At 56.2% G+C, this 16,864-nt stretch overlaps 4 protein-coding genes across 4 annotated transcripts; 2 read left to right on the top strand and 2 right to left on the bottom strand.

The window, feature by feature from the left end:
• Positions 1-5,724: 5,724 nt before the first annotated feature.
• On the top strand, positions 5,725-9,393 carry ACO1O0_000773 (Pleckstrin homology domain-containing protein; the record flags this gene model as incomplete). Its single annotated transcript, XM_083190269.1, has 2 exons — positions 5,725-5,959; positions 6,089-9,393. 2 exons carry the CDS (start codon positions 5,725-5,727, stop codon positions 9,391-9,393), a joined length of 3,540 nt encoding a protein of 1,179 aa, XP_083054128.1.
• A 1,211-nt stretch (positions 9,394-10,604) lies between these two features.
• Positions 10,605-12,461, bottom strand: CCT8 (chaperonin-containing T-complex subunit CCT8; the record flags this gene model as incomplete). The annotated part of the gene is made up of 4 exons (XM_083190268.1): positions 10,605-10,622; positions 10,699-10,872; positions 10,932-12,318; positions 12,403-12,461. 4 exons carry the CDS (start codon positions 12,459-12,461, stop codon positions 10,605-10,607), a joined length of 1,638 nt encoding a protein of 545 aa, XP_083054127.1.
• Positions 12,462-13,631: 1,170 nt separating this feature from the next.
• On the top strand, positions 13,632-14,736 carry ACO1O0_000771 (HMG-box domain-containing protein; the record flags this gene model as incomplete). The annotated part of the gene is made up of 2 exons (XM_083190267.1): positions 13,632-13,922; positions 14,056-14,736. The coding sequence occupies 2 exons, from the start codon at positions 13,632-13,634 to the stop codon at positions 14,734-14,736; spliced, it is 972 nt and encodes a 323-aa protein (XP_083054126.1).
• A 319-nt stretch (positions 14,737-15,055) lies between these two features.
• On the bottom strand, positions 15,056-16,818 carry RMD1 (RMD1 family protein; the record flags this gene model as incomplete). Its single annotated transcript, XM_083190266.1, has 3 exons — positions 15,056-15,132; positions 15,193-15,544; positions 15,607-16,818. 3 exons carry the CDS (start codon positions 16,816-16,818, stop codon positions 15,056-15,058), a joined length of 1,641 nt encoding a protein of 546 aa, XP_083054125.1.
• Between the last annotated feature and the right edge of the window lie 46 nt (positions 16,819-16,864).

The following is a 16,864-nucleotide window of genomic DNA, read 5'->3' as shown; positions in this document are numbered from 1 at the left end:
ATTAAGCTAAGGCAGGATGGGTGGTACCCATCCGATCTTTTGCGCATCTTCTCATATTTCAATACTGCTGGCATCTACTTCTTATACAACTTACCGCGGCTCAACCCCGAGGAGGCACACCACTGGAACTCCCCAGAGTCTACCACGTATACTGAAGAGACTATCCCTTCGATGCAACTGTGTACCGCATTTAGGTGCATCCATAGGAAATTGCGAGAAGATGACTGCCGAACTGGACATACCAATGGTTGCAATGGTTGCCAAGATGTTGTTGCCAATCCCGATATACTTAGCGCAATCCTTGAAAGTGGGAAGATTCCCCTGATTATTTGCATCGACGACGATAACGAAAATCCGGAAATATCCTTCGTCGTGACCGATTCAGATACGTCCTATGTTGCAATCGCCCGTGTTTGGCCCGATGATCTTGGAAACCTTCAACGTAACAGTTGCTCCGCCTGACCCAGATGGTGCAGAGACTTCAAGGAAAGGACCACGGTGTTGTTCTCTCCTGGTGCGATACGATATGTGCCCCGCCCGATTCGACCAGAAGACCTGAGGCGCAGACACTTACTTTATGACAGATGCACAATATTTACGCAGACTCTGCAGCGGTTCTTGTTCTTGGTCATCGGCTCTTCAACAGCCCTATGGAAGACAAACCCCATACAGAGATCCTAATGAAAATCTTCAGTTGCACTTGGAATACCCGACTCTGAGCCTATCAGGAGGGTGCCCTAGCCAATTCGCTGCACTTCCAGTTTAGCTATGGCCCGTACGATGTAGACGCTGGGCTTCGTGAGCTGGAGCGCTCAGCGGGCCCAATTCCTATCCTGGCCAGCTTGGGGCTACTTTTGCTGAGATACCATACCTGCGCGGCTTCAGCTTAACCATGATGGCTGTCAACTTGGCCTCTAGTCTAGAACGCGCGACGATGAAATAAGACAGATGAACGGCGCGAGACCGGGCATGAAAGGCACTGTCGTAGCGATCGACCGGGAAGAGGGCGGCGTTATCTATTGCCGTCGTGTCATGAGCTGTTTCATACCAACATTCAGCAAGACGTTTTACGCGGTAACGATTCAGGGCGTTAACAAATTCTTCCCACGCGAGTATGGTAATAGAAGACCTTTTTACCGTGATAGGAGAAGTGGGGGGCTATATGCAGTCTCTGGTAAAAGAACGGGGACGAATCAGCGATGGTGTCTAGGATAGTGCTACATCTCTCTGAGCAAGGTATGATAGTAAGATCCTATCAATATACTCGGTAGATATGCTGCTTGTTCAACTTCCGCAAGGTCCTCTACGCCGAATTCATTCCAAGCTCCGGCCGTAATACTCTGATGCCTTGAGAATTTTGATTTTCTGACAGCAGGCTTACTCTCTGTTCGCAGTAATGTAGACTTTATGCAGCCATCCTCGTGGGAATTCACGTGGCATAGCTGTTGGGGGGCTGCACCGGCATTACTATGCACACCAACGGCCAGGCAACAGTTCCGAGGGCCTTCCGGTTTGTCCATATTACCACGCCCGCGACGGATCTGGAATTCTGGATTGCAGTGGAGGCGGAGGCGGATGCGCTTCTGTTGCAGTGGGCGCTTGCATAAGGAGCGCATGTACATGCAGATGACGCAAGCGAGGCCAAGTGCTTGCAGGCGCTGCTCCATCCCGCATACAATGGCGGTGCGTGACGAAGTTTTAGGCTGCTTGGACTCGAGGCAGGCCCCAGTCTTTGCGACCCTTAGTTTGCTCTTTGACGGTTGAAATCCTGCTTTAGGTCCTTGCCTCGTCGCCTGACCCTCAGACCTAATACACGGGCCGGTGCCGTCCGCTCAACCGTTGCTTGCATTTCGGCGAAATCACTTCAACGGCCGGCCCCTGTCGAAACATACACCCGATGCAACGGTCCGAAGCACCTCGGGCATCGGCCCCAGCATTGGCGGGTTTCCCCAGCAAGACTCATGGACTTCTGTAGCGGTTGGCGAACACCCCAGAAGACGGACGCAACGGGACATCCATACAGGGTCTGACCGCTTACAAGGCAGCAGGTTCGGGGTGGCGATGCCGGAGAGCGAACGCTTTGATTGTCTCACCAAAACACTGCCAGCCGCCAGAGAGCCGAGAGGCTATTGAAAGGCGTATTCAGATACGAAAGGCCACCGGGACGACATGGCAATGCTGGTCAGTGCATGTAGTTCATGCGCACTTTTGTGTGGCGCGCCGTGGCGGCTTTCTGGATCCCTCATGAGGATGGCGCTCGGAATCAGCGACGTCGTCTCCAGCCTACCTTGGTATCCAGGCTGCCAACGTTCGCCGCTAAACCGCCGTGCCATACATGCAGATCAGCAGAAGAGCTGAGCCGTGTGCGAGCGGATCTCACAGCTGTGGCGTAGTTATCGGCGTGCGTATGAGTACTCCGTACGTGGTCGTAGATCCTGCAATGAGCAGACGGGCGGGTTGCTGATCACACCAAGAGACAGTTTGAAACTCATCCATATCCGTGGTGGCGCGCTGATGGTGGCCCTGCAATTCGTAGGATGGATGGATTGGATGGCAGTGAGAAGCGGTGGGATTCAAGGCAGCTGCAGTTTAGCGACTAGTTGACCAGTTGAGAGCCGTTGGCGATCCTTGACTGACATTTGAGTCGCACATCACTCTGCAACCCCACGATACATAGTGCCAGGGGCATCATGGGCCTCATGGCATCTCTTCCTTAGTACCAATGAGCGCCTCATTGAGGTGCCAGCCACCCGAAGCCCCGGCGATTGGCGGCTCCCGTCCGGTTCGTGCTGGAGGAGGATCTGTCGCCAACAGGCTTACACAGCACATGCAGGCCGAGGGAGATCTGAGCGCGGGGCACGGTTCGATTGCGCGGGTGCCAATCTCACCACGCACGCAGTATAATAGTTGTGGCCCGCGACGAAGGGTTGAGGCCGGAGTACGTACTTCGTACATACCTAGTAGTAGCTAGGTAGTATTCGTACCTTAGTACTGTAGTACTGCCATTCTGCTGTCTAGAAGATGTGGGTGTGAGTCTGGTCGGCAGTTTGCCTTGGCTCTGTGCGGCCCGAGGGCTATCCGTTGAGCGGCGGGCAAAAGTGCAGGGCAAATGGAATGGAGGGGGTGTTGGATGGAGGGGCAGATTCACCACGAGTCCAGCGCGGAAGGTCCAGGGGACCTGTACCTGTACTTACCTCATTGGATCCTGAGATTGGAAGTAATATGACCAACTAAGTGATTACGAACATTATGGCAAGAACAACTTGTCCGTTCGGCAACAGCGAGATCACATACACAAATTTTGCTCCATTTTTCTCCATTCAGGAGCCCTCTCAGTAGGGGTAATACGGATAGCATCTGCTATTAGTTTGGTGCTTTGTCCTTTTCAATGGTCCGTCGGGTTTGCATCCGCGTCTGCATGAATATTAGCACCTACTGCATGTACCTAGGTACATAGTACCTCGTAGCTTCTTGGCACTTGATCACAACCCCAGGCAGGAAGCAGTAGGATCAACGCCTGCCATACAACTACCCTAGGAAGTCCCGTGGGAATTTGACACCATTCAAGTTTGTATACCTTGATATGCCATGATACAATGAGCAGCAGGTAATACCACTGCTACCTCCATGCCCGGAGAATTGTACAGAGTAGAAGGCAGCAGCAGACTGCTGCTCACAACGAGACCAACTGTCTGGGCATAACCTTGTGGGCACTGGGCATAATAGCGTATCCGTATATTCGGAACTTTTCCCACAAGGCGGGTGGGGTCGATATTAACTGGCAAGCAACCGACTAACGCAAGACGGGAATCATGACAATGCGAAGGGCGTCTATCTGCGCGCTTGAAAGGCATGTATGTGTATAGGGTATAGATCATTACTGCACTGCTATTGCAATTGACATTGATGAAGGGGGTTTGAATTGGGGTCCATCGGCCAGTGGCCCTATCCAGTGTCACGGATCGTCATCGCACCGAAGCGCTACCCCTCCATGCTCATAACTAGTTATAATAGCTAGTAATAGTTGGGCTCAACTGGCGCCTGGGCCCGTCGCCTGACCTCTAGTGGTGATCGCTACTCATAGTTGATGAAAGCTAATTCCCCTCCCTTTCCACGGCCCGTGCAACGGCCTGAGCGGTGGCACAGTGTTAATCTTATTACATTAGTACATGCTCGTACGAGTAATAGTAAAAAGTTGGTGTCACCTACCTTGGGGAGGAAGTCTGCGCATCGCATTCACATTCTGGTTTGGCAGCTGCGCGGCTGCACCGAAAGGCTTGCGACTGTATCCGTACGATATTAACTCGTACAATGAGGAGGTTCCCCAGTGGGTCAATTCCTTCCCCAGGCGTCGCTGACACACACAAGACTGTCACTCTCAGGCCACGCGGTGTCTCTCAGCGGGCACGGCTATCGGACTATGGGAGTCTGAGACGGCGAACAAGCGCCGACTGCCCGTACTACCCAAGTAGGTAGCTTGGCACGTTCTCTTCCTCGACGATGCGTCTGAGGCACTCTGACAGCCAGGCGGCCAGGACCGAGGGCCAGAGGCAGAGGGAGACTCGCAATGGCATCAGGCAAACCATGCAAACCAGGCAAATCAATGATCAACAAATCATCAATCAACGCCCCGGCCAGTCCCCCGGCGCAAGGTGCAGGGCAGGCTGCACGCACCCCAGCAGGGACCAGGGTGCCAACTGCCAAGAGCCCTGACCACCTACCTGGGCAACTTGCAAAGTTGCAAGTCCCAGCGACTCCCAGGTACATGCAGCGCTAGGCCTGGGTCCATGGCTCCATCCATCAGCGAGCAGGGGAGTGTGGTCTGAAGACGACGCCGACGCTGGCACACACGCAACGCTGGGCCTCCTGGAGTGGCCCCTTTTTATCACGCTGGTTCCTGCATCGGCGCACCCAGGAGTCCTGGAAGTCCAGGACCAGCAGCAGTAGCACCATCTGCCGACTGGGCCACCACCACCACCACCCGTCTCTTCGCTCTCCTCTCGGCCGTTGGCTTCCGGGCTCCAGCCTCCCAGTTTGCCTTCCACCTCTGCTGGGGCTGGTCACAGAGGTCACTGCTGGGTCACTGGGTCACTGGTGAGCGCATCCCCAATCCTAATCCCCAGTCCCCAGTCCCCAGTCCCGCTGCCGTTGCGACTCCCTTGGCACTGCGTTGCATTGCGTCCATCGCCCTCTGTGTCCATCCTTCTCCTCCTCTTTCTTCAATTCTTCCATTTCGCATCCACAAACTCGACTTGTTTCGCTCCCTCCCACAAACGAAGCGTCCTGGTGCCGCCGTTGTTGTACGCACCAAGGTACTCCGCGGGTGCGCACCCTCGATAGGCGAGCGCCTCATTTCATTTCCCTTTTGCTCTTCCCTCCCTCCGTCTGGGACTTTGGGGGGCTCATCGACCCGGAGCCTCACCTCGGTACGGATACTCGTACGCCGTACACCAACATTCTTTCGACCGATTGCGCCAGGCCATACAGCACCCAGTGCTAGCCACTCCCGTCACCCGTCAGCACCGATTATGCACAGCTCGCTTCCGTCTTTCACTCCCGTACACGCCCATTGACTCGAGTACAAACGGCGGCATACAGTTTTCAGCCGGATAATCGCACCTTGGGCAAACACCCCTTCCCCGCCTTGATAACCACCACCCGCGTCGCCCGCCCACCCTTCGCAAGGACCAGCTACCGTCCCCAGCCTGCTCCAAGGTTTTCTCGATGTTCAGTCGCTTTCACAAGAATCGGGACTACGGTCAAAATCAAGCTCACGGTTACGGCTACGACAACTCTGGATACCAGTCCAACCCCCAGAGACACCCCGTCTACGAGTCTCCGGAAAGTGTAGGCGAACCCGGATTCGGAGGCTCTCACCCGGCGAGATCAGAGTCGCGCCGTCCAGGGCCTGCCTCTGGTTCGAGGCATCTTGGTGCTCCCACGCCGTTTGTCGACAAAGGTACGTGTACCTCCCATGGCGCATATCCCACTGCGTTGGCCTATTGGAGGGGGCGCACGGGCTTACGTCCTGGGCCCCGGCGCTGTAAACCCTTCTCGATCCCTTCTGTGACTGACATCGCGCATGCAGGATACTCGAGTAGCCAGCCAGGCTCCTACGGTGGTAACCTTCCTCGATCTCAGTCCTCAGCAAGCTCCGTGAGGTCGGGCGCCAGCAACGTTTCGCGCAGAGTCGGCGGCATCGACAACAACGTCATGGCAACCTCTACAGACCGCAGCCGCAATCGCCGCGAGAGGACCTTCGTCGGCAGTGAATGCGCCGTGTGCGAGGAGCCACTAGAGCATACCCTGCGGGGAGAGCGCGTCCTGCAGTTCTCCTGCTCCCACGTATCCCACGAGGCCTGCTTTTACGAGTTCATTCGCGAGTTCGACTCGCAGTACTGCCCGACATGCGACGCACCACTGCATCTCGATACCAGTCGAGGCGGCAATGTTATTGACATTGGTTCGTCCTTCAACGGCATCAATCAAATGAGGGGGGGGACTAATTCAGACATAGAGAAAATCAGCAACATGGTGCGGTCAGTGGGCGACTCGAGGTCTATGCTCAGCCCGACACCTACACCTACCTGGGACACCCAGACGGTGCGGCCGCCTAGCCTGGAAAGCGGCCAGAGGAGGCATCACCAGCAGATGCAACACCATTATAGCGGCAGAGAGAGTGCTGCTCGCGGTAGCTATCGCGACAGCCGAGATGCTCTCTCGGGTTCTGATCGATATGGATCACGACATGGCCGAAGCGATAGCGAGGCAACTGGGGCGACGGGAATGGGCTCGTCTGTTGGCTACCCTGAAACAACACAGAGCGGCCCGACCCGGCGCCATGACTACGACGTCCAGGCCATGGAGACAACTCCTGGAAGCCCGCGTCCCATAACCCGTAACCCGATCCCGCCACCCAGCGTCACGGTTCGCTCCGAGTTCCCTACCCTCAACCGTTCCCGTCAGCAGCAGACTTTGACTTGTCTTGTGACTATCGAGGTCCCAGACAACAAGTGGAGGCCCGACCCTGAGGATCTAGGTGCGGCGGCACCGCAAGCACCACCCTTGGCCCCGGCAAGCAATGGTCGGCCCGACGACGCTGCCGCGCGACTACCTTCCCCTACTCGAAGCGCGCCCAAATTCTATCCTTACGAGTCTCAAGATGTCCTCGAGGACATGACCGAAAGCCTCCGCAACCGCGTTGACAATTGGCATGGGCTCGACTTTAACAGGTTCGGTAAGCTGCGGCTATACGGCTCGCTGCGCGTTGGCAAGGACAAGGTTAACTGGCAGGAGCTTGAGTGCTTCCTCTTCGCCGAGATGCTCATCTGCGTCAAGGAGAAGAAGCCCCAGCAGCAGTGGGACGAGAACGGTGCCCCCCGAAAACCCCGGTGCACACTGAAGGGGTCCATCCTCATCAAGAAGCACCTCAACGAGGTCACGGAGACGGGCAGCATTGACGAAAATGTCTTGACACTGGGACTCTCTGTTGCTGAGCTGCCCCAGTTTCATCTGCAGTTCGAGAATCGCAACCAGCTCAAGCTGTGGCAGCAGGCCCTCCTGGATCTCAATGCTGTTGAGACTTCTCCCGTGCGGAACGCCGAATATGACCGCGATATGTCAGAAACGGATGAGGAGACTGACTGGCAACGGTCTCGACCCCAAAGAGTGTCGTCTGTTGCCTCGTCCTGGGGTCCTACCAAGTCGGCTACAACTGCCGCTACAGAATACACCACTAGCATGGTTAGGAGCGCTCCTATCCCCAACTCGATCCACGTCCCGATCGATGTGGTTGTGGTTGTACCCATTTCATCGTCTATGCAGGGCGTCAAAATTAACCTTGTGCGCGATGCACTCAAGTTCATGGTCAACATGCTGGGCGAGCGGGACCGTATGGGGCTTGTCACCTTCGGATCTGGAGGCGGAGGCGTGCCCATCGTTGGCATGACCACCAAGGCGTGGCCGGGCTGGAGCAACATTCTGAGCTCCATCAAGCCTGTCGGCCAGAAGAGCCACCGCGCAGACGTGGTCGAGGGTGCCAACGTTGCCATGGATCTCCTCATGCAGCGCAAGCACAACAACCCGATCGCCACAATCATGCTCATCAGCGACGCATCGACCTCGGACGCAGATAGTGTTGACTTTGTCGTCTCTAGAGCGGAAGCCGCCAAGATCGCTATTCACTCTTTTGGCCTGGGTATGACGCACAAGCCCGACACCATGATCGAGCTCTCGACACGGACCAAGGCCTCCTACACCTACGTCAAGGACTGGATGATGCTTCGGGAGTGTCTGGCGGGATGTCTTGGATCCATACAGTCTCTCTCACACCAGAATGTCAAGCTCAAACTCAAACTCCCTGAGGGTTCGCCGGCCAAGTTCCACAAGATCAGCGGCGCCCTCCAGATTACGAAGAGAGCTACTGGTCGCGATGCCGAAGCTGCGCTTGGAGACTTGCGCTTTGGAGACAAGAGGGACATCCTCGTCCAGCTAGTGGTCCTCCCCGACAATATCACCCAGGATCAACTTCCCCAAGACCCCTGGGACAACATTGTGTCTGGCCTGGAAGCCCTTGGCGGCACAATGGACAATGAGACCGAGCGGGCTGTGTCTGTGGAGGAAGTACCCCTCATACAGGCTGACTTGTCCTGGGGCGATATCCTCCGCGACGGCACAGCCATGCAGATGCCCCGGCCATCGCTCCTGGCCATCACGATGCTGCCCGTTGGCACGAGCCAGAAGAAGTCCTGGGGTACCTCCCCACCGATCCCACCCCACCCACACATTGTGCAGAGGCGCATGGAACTCCTCACCTCGGACATGCTTACCAGAGCGCTGACCTTGGTGAGCCGCGGCCAGCACGAACGCGCCCACACCCTTCTCAATGAGACTCGCTCCATCCTCAAGGGCCTCGGAAAGGGTGGCCTTCCCCCCGTTCCCCCTACGGGAGGAACCAAGACCGGCAACTCCACGCCGCACCCTGCCAACGATGGTTCTTCCGGTCAATCCAGCACACCAGACCGAAAGCGCAGCCCGTCTCCCCCGGCATCTTCCACGCCCTCCGGGACCACCGCCCCTCAACTCCCAACAAGCCGGTCCAACGACACCCTGGGTCTCAGCTCTGGAATTGATTCCAACACGGTGTCTGCCCTGGACCAAGAGCTCGAAAGCAGCCTTGAGTGGATCAACCACCCTGCTGTGTTCGGTCGAGACAGCCGGAAGGCGGTGCTCCAGGCTATTGGGGTCATCAGCTCCCAGCGCTCTTTCACCTTCCGTACCCCTGTCGAGAGCCTCTGGGCAAGCCGCGTGAGCGGTGTTAAGCGGCTTACAGAGAGGAGCCGTGAGTGGCGCGAAGACGGGGGCGAGGCTGGCGGTATTGTCGAGGAGGCCTAAGCCGTCTCCACGTGGTCGATCTCTACCATCATTTTCTGTTGATATGGCGAAGGCGTCTCACAATAACGGCGTTGGCTACGTATACCTCAAAAAGAGGGACTGGAATTCAGCATCTTCACAAGGCACTCGTGTGTCGGTTACTACTTCTGGTGTCTGTTGCATATTTTCCTCCGTTGGCCGGAGTACGCGAGAACAAAACCATGATACCTTGTCAGCTACATGAGCTGTCTTTTCTTTTCTTGATATTCCTTCTCATACCCACCGCGCTTTGCTCAGCATAACATCCTAGTGTGCTTCTTGCGTGAGGCTGAATACTCGCAATGGTTTTTCTTTCTTGTGATTGCCGTCCCCCCTTTTATAGCGGGGAAGTGGGTGTGACGAGTAGCATGTACTTGGAGGTACATGAGTATTAGTACTGGGTACTGACAGGATTGACCAACTGTGTGGGCTTCAATTACTTCAATTACTTCAATTACTTCAATTACTTCATGGTAGTGGAGACATAGCCTGGTCGTTGGTGATCGGAGCTGGATACCAAGAGTTTTGCTTGGATATGGGTGTTTTTCTTCCCCTTTTTTTTATTGGCTTATGAAACTTAAAGGGCCCCAAGAAGTCAGAAACTTATCTGTGTGGCGGGGGAATGTTAGGTCAGGACCTATAGGCATTGAGAATGCCCTAGACGGAAGTGGTTGGCACGAGGAGGTATACAAACGAATTTCAAGAGATTTACGAAGTTATCATCACATAATCATGCCCTATTGCACCTTGTCATGTTTGATGGTCCGAAGGTTGGGCCATGTAATAACCTGTATCCGTAATCTCTAGTACTATGTAGATATTATTGTTCATCTTGACTTGTCATTTTTCTGGGACAGGGTGAATGTTTCGCATTCGACAGGGTACCTCAAGAGGGCAATTAGATCATGCATGCGTGTGAGTGAATACGTTGGCCCCGTCATTGTCGACGGATCATGGGATGGATTGTGGTCCCCTCAAGTCTATTCATCAGATTCTGCTTGCTTTTTCGTTTGAGGTCATTCACCCAGCCCCTCTATATCCTGTGCAGTTTACAGAATAAGCCTGCATCACGAGTTCTCCCTTTTCTCTTCATCTCATTAATGCAAGCCTTCCTCCCCACCTGGGGGCCCTTTGGCAGTTGTTCCCCCCCGACCGGTATCTGTGAATGACTTGTCATGAATTGTGGGAACGACTTAGTCCTCATCCCAGTTCTGTGGCGGGGGCTGGTTAGCAATTGCCGGGTGGCTTCGCACGTTGTGCCAATGGTCATGGTGGGGGGGTACTTACCGGGTTGGGGCCAGGAGGCTTGGGCCCACCAGCACGCTTTGCAACGATAATTTGGTCGACGGACAGGACTGTGCGGGCGGCCTCAGTGGCGAGCTTGATGGCCCAGTGCTTGGGAGCGAGGAGATCCAGGATGCCTTCTTCCTTGGCGTCCAGGATACCAGTGTCCTCGACGTTCTGATTTCAGGTCAGCGATCTGTTGGGCGGGAATGGGGGGAAAGTGAACTTGCATCGACATCAACACCCGTGTCCCAGCCGTCACCCTTGTGGTGAGCGGCGTACAGACGGCTGAGGACCTCGGTGGCGTCAAGACCGCAGCTCTCGGCCAGCGTGCGGGGGACAACCTCGAACGCCTCGGCGTACTTCTTAATGGCATATTGGCTCAGGCCGGACGTCTTCTCGCCAAAGGCCTGTATCCTCTCCACGAGTTGAGTCTCTGTGGCACCGGCACCGGGTACGAGACGCGGGTCCTTTGTGATAGCCTTGACAACGTTGACGCCGTCATCGACTGCGCGCTCAATGTCGTCAAGGTGGTTCTGCGTAGCTCCACGGAGGACCAGTGTCGCCGTCCTCGTCACCTCGTCCTCTTGGCGGAAGACGGTGACGCGGTCACCGCCAATCTCGAGGGTCTCGACAACGTCGATGGTGCCCATCTCATCGGGCATGGGGGCTCCTAGCCGGGCCAGCGGCGTAGCACCCACGACGCGGCAGACTCTGCGCAGCTCGAACTTGCTGAGAATCCTGATGCACAGGATGCCGAAGCGGTTGAGGTAGTGCATCGCCAGATCGCCTACCCGGTCGCCGACAACGACGACCCGCAGGCCCGAGTCGTAGAGCTCCTTGATGGCTGTCTCCAGCTGCGACTCCTCACCCTTTGTGAAATCAACCATCTCCTTGGCGTTGTGAAGCAGGACAGTGCCCTTGGTCTCGGTCTGGCTGTTGTCAATGGGGCAGGTGTAGACGCCGACCTTGGCCTTGCGGGCCTTCTTGACGGAACCATCGGGCTCCTTGGGGAAGACCATGCCCTTGACCACCCTGCTCTGCTCCAGGCTGCCGCCCATGATCTTGACCACGCGGATGTTGTCGACGTTGAAGTTGGCGGGGTTCTTGGGCAGGACGGCGAGCACGGCCTCGGCGACGAGGTCGGCCAGGAAGTCCTCGTTCCCGTTCTGCTTGCTGGCGACGACGGTGCGGATGGCCTTGCTGAGCTCACCCTGGTCGCGGATATCCTCCACCTTGTCAACGGTCAGCTCATCGAGAGCCTCGAGGGCAAACTTCTGGGCCTTCTCGTAGCCGATGACAATGTCGGAGGCCTTGAGGCCCATGCGCAGCAGGTCCTCGGCCTTGCGCAGCAGCTCGCCGGCGAAGATGATGACGAGGTTGGTGGCGTCACCCATCTCGGAATCTTGCTGCTGGCTGGCCATGACGAGGAGCTTGGCGGCCGGGTGGACGACGTCGAGCTCGCGGAGGATGGTGGCGGCATCGGAGGTGAGGATCATCTTCTGGAGGTGGTTGATGATGATCTTGTTGCGGCCGTAAGGACCTAGAGAGGTCTGGACTGTGGAGGAGATGGCACGGCAAGCCTCGATGTTTCGTAGGACGGCGCCATCCTCGGAGTCGTAGCTGGTATCATGGTCAGCGGTCTGGTTCCCAAGCTCCCCCGGCCAGGAGACCAGGAGAGTGGGGGGTGGTGGGCAAGCTACTCACTTGTTGTAGCCCTGCTTAAACAAGTTGGCGTTGGGCGCGTTGGGGATGTTGAGCGACATGGTGGCTATGTGCGGGCGCTCCGGAAAGAAGGAAGACCAAAATGATTATCCTTCCAACCTTGAGATCCAGGAGCTGCTAGGTTATCACTTGATGCCACCGCTCCTAGAAAATCTTGGGCTGTGTGGTTTGGAGGTACCCCGCTGGCCAATGGGACAGGGCCCCTCCGGGTGAGGTTGATCCGCTCCGGCCTGCCAGGTACCTTGCAGCTGCCTGCGCTCATGGGCACGTTTGACTTCTAAGGCTGCCTGTCATTGAAACCCAAGTACTCTGTCTCGAGGTGATGTCAAACACGGAAATTAAAGGAGGGATTTTAGAATCTGTCTCTTCAAACATAAGAGCCGTAATGCAGCGGCCTGAAGGCGGCGAGCGACACAATGGTATACCTGCTAGGAATGCTAAGGCGGTACTGCATGGTGGCAGAACAACTGCTGGTACTACCATGCCAACCACGTATAAGCCACTTGTTGAAGTTCAGTTTTCGCCCCGACCGGGCCTTGTCATAGATTTCTTGATGTGGCCCTCCCCTAACTTTAACATAGTGCGATAATACACCAACACATAAATATGTGCTGGCCTGACGCTCCTGCAGTCACTCGGCGGTGTAGACAGGTTGCCAGGTACCTCCCATTGTGACGGATGATGACATAGCGGTAGGTACCGTGCTAACAGGGAACTGACCCACGATCAGACCCCAGGGTTCTCCGGAGACACGCGATTGGCCTTGAATCGTAGCAAGTCGGTCAGCCTCGCTCGCGTCTGGCTTCAATTTTCCCCATGTTGGAGCCGCAGCCGTCCGTCACGAACCAGTCCATCCATCACCAATAGTCGCATTCCCGGGTTGCAAATACGTCTGTTGGCCGGGAGTGTTTGCCAGTCTCACAGCGGCTTGTGCAGTAAAGCAACCCCCCTAAGCCTCCCTGGCTAGGGAGCTCCCACAGCGCCATCAGTGCACCTCGCACTCTGTCTCCCTCCCTCCCTGACCCTCCGCTTCCCGACCAGCGAACGCGCCCGACGTCATGGCGCCCCAATCTTGTGAGTCGCGTTCTTGACAGTAGAAATTCCCCTTTGTTGTCTCTCGTCTCCCTCTCGAGCCCCCATTATCCGCATCCACGACACTGTGCCAACCCTCTGGTCAACTACGCATCACCACCACCCACACGCCAACCACGATGCCGCCGAAGCGCAAGCTTGCAGACCCCGAAGCTAACGTCGCTCCATCAGCCGTCCCTCCCTCCTTGCCTCCCTCCGTAGAGGAGGCCTACCGCCGCAAATGTGTCCAGCTCAAGAACCGCACCAACGAGGTTGAAGACGCCAACGATGCCGCCCGCGTGCGCCTTTCTCGCATCAAGCGCCAGGTCGAGAAGCTGAGAATTGAGCGGGCTTTCCTGCTTGAGCAGCTGGCTAAGCGCACTAGCACCAACGTCGAGGATTCGGAGGGCAGCCCCAGCCCACCACCAACGGTACGATAGCGAACCGCCCGATATTTCTTCTCCAAGTCTCACCCTCTATCTCTCTCTCTCTCTGCCTCCCACAGTCCACCCCTTTGGGGCTCTCTCACCTCTACAGTATTGATATTTGTGTGCTCTGTCCTAGGAACAGCATCACGCCGAGACCCACAGCAATCTACTCAGAGATGCGGATGCTAACCTCCGGAAGCCCAAGGAGAAGCCCCTGCGCATCAAGCGCGGCCACCGCAAGGCCACTGCCCCCGGCGACGCTGACACCAAGGACAAGTCCCCCTCCGCCAACCGCCGCACCTCCCAGTCCCCCGCCGGCTCCGACCGCCGGCCCTCGCTCGACGAGGGCGCCACTGGGCCCGCCGACCCGGAGGCGCTCTCCAAGGGCGCCTTCGACCTCTATGCCAAGGAGCACCGCCCTGAGCTGGAGGATAAGAGCACGGACCAGGACGTCAACGTCGACGAGGAGCTGGAGCGCGGCTGGAAGGAGCTGTCAGAATCTGACAAGGATAAGTACGTGGATCAGTACAAGGCATCCAGCCAGGCCAAGGATCGCGAGGGTAGTGAAGGTGGTGAGAAGCGGGCTGCCTCTCCGGCTAAGGATGACAAGGACGACAAGGACGACAAGGATGACGAGGACGATAAGGAGGATAAGGATGACAAGGAGGATAAGGACGATAAGGACGATAAGGAGGAACAGGGAAACAAGAAGGACAAAGAGGTCAAGGACGAGGCACGAGACGAGGACGTGGAGATGAAGGATAACGACGTCGAGGAACGCGAGCCTTCAGCGGATAAGGACCGGGGGGGCGACTGAAGAAGACATAAACCATGTTTGTATCAAATCGGGTGTTGACATGATTAGGCGTTTTACGGTGGAATAGGTGCTTCAGGACGTGACTAGTAGCGCATTGGGCTGCGGAACAGATATGGGTCGTATTAATAGACATTGAGGTTTACTTGCTCTGTTCTTGCAAAAAAAAAAAAAAAAGCTAACATCCTGGATCCTCGTATACTATTATTCCAAGTTGCTGTGAAGCCTTTCATATATCTACAAGCTGTACAAATACATGTACATGACAATAATAATGCTGTCATTTTGGCACATATGCCTTCCATAGTAGCATTCAGTGCTATTAAACTTCCCCGGCATAGAGATCCACAACAATGTTGACAGCAGCGACCAATATTTCTGCCGCAATGAGTACAATGACTACCAAGTGTTAGCACATTGTCAACCAGGGAGTCAAGTTCTTTCTAAGAGGGAACATACCAATCCACTCCAACATCTCGCCGTGTCCGTGACTCAGTTGGTCCTTGAGCACAGCCAGCAGGTCGGCAATGACATCGAGGCGCTCCGTCAGCAGGTTCACTCGCTGGTCCATCTCGAGGTAGCTCCGGACAGCCTGATAGACGGGCTCAAGCTGGGGCTCGACCCAAAAGAGCTCCGGGGTGTCGAGGACGGAGCCGTTGAGGTGGATGTTGATGCGGAGAATGAACAGCTCGCCAATCTGCATGTTGATCTGGGAGCGGCTGAGGGCAATCTTGCCGGTCATGGCAATCTGGGTCGGAATATCCTTGCATGTCTCTACGGTGGAGGCTATCAGCTCCTCGAAGAGAGATGTCTGTGGAATCCCCGTATTAGCATAGTTTCCGAAGCTGATATAGTCAACATTGGAGGACATACCTTGACGCTCTGGGCTAGGGCGTGGGAAATAGCCAGCTTGGTCATATAGTTGTTCTTATCGCGTAATGTGATAAAATCGTTGTATATACGCGGCTGGTATTCCCTGGTGTAGTAGAAGTTGAAGTGCTCCGTCTCAACATCGTCGGGCGAGAGCTTCTCGAGCTCAAACTTGGATATATCCCTGAGGAATCGAGTCTCTTGAGCCTGGGTCATGCCCCATATCACCACCACGCCGTAGTCGAATAGGAAGACCTCAGGGGTGTGGACGGTTATGTCAAAGTCGGGTATGCTGTCGGTGATGGGGCGGTCATCGTCGGCAATGCTAGGACCGAGGAGCTCCTCGCTATGAAGAGGCCCGGTGTCAATGTCGGGTCGCTGTGTGTACCCATCCTCGGGGCTATCTGGACTGGCGTCTATGAGAGTCTCCCGGCGCTGGTGGCCTTCCTCTATGGACTCACCGCCGGTAGAGTGCCTGCGTTCGTATACCATCACGGGGTCCGGACGAGATCGAGGTTGAGGTGGCCCCTTGCTGTAGCTGTATGGCGAGTACAGACACTCGTCAATGAGCTTCGGGTTCGCACCTCTCGTCTTGCCCTTTCCCTTGAAGAACCGCTGCAGGGCCTCCATATCATACCGGTTGGCAGTGCAGTACGCTGTCACTCGCGGTAACCTATCTCTGTCGGCCTTGCCCAGTCTCGCTGCATCCCTCCTGGCGTTGGGGTCCTTGATGCGGGCGTACTGCGAGTATACATCTCGGCCGCCATCCTCGTCGTCGGGTTCCTCCTCGTCAAACTCTGGGTTCGGCAGCAGCTTGAGCTTCTCCGTCTTCTTGGTGCTTCGCTGCGGTCCGATCTTGGGGCCCAGGGGCATGGAGCTCGGGGGGACGGCGCTGTGACTGTTTCGCCTTCGCAGCTTGCTATTTAGGGCAGCGAAGACGGGCTGGCCAGCAGCACTGGATACGGCTGCTCCAGAAGTGCCACCGAGAACATGGTGGGGGCTCCTCGAAGGTGTGCGCTGGGGGATGGGTTCAATGGTCCTGGTGACGGGATTGGAGCTAAAAGTGACGGTCCGCGAGTTTCTGGGGCGGCCGTCTCCTGTCTGGAGCAGCGGTGTGTTCTCGGTTGCGTTGGGCCCGGAGCCGCTGGGACTGCTTTGGCTGCTTTGGCCAGCCTGATCAGTCTGGCCAGTCTGGCCGGGTTGGGATGCCTCCATTGCTGGTCACAAAGCAGCTGGGACGTTGGCTAGCTAGCTCGCCACA

Source organism: Amphichorda felina, assembly GCF_050947745.1.
Source record: "Amphichorda felina strain 45539 chromosome Unknown scaffold_1, whole genome shotgun sequence".
Taxonomy (NCBI): Eukaryota; Fungi; Ascomycota; class Sordariomycetes; order Hypocreales; family Bionectriaceae; genus Amphichorda; species Amphichorda felina.
The sequence above is the reverse complement of the archived record's forward strand: the minus strand, read 5'-3'. Positions and strand labels throughout refer to the sequence as shown.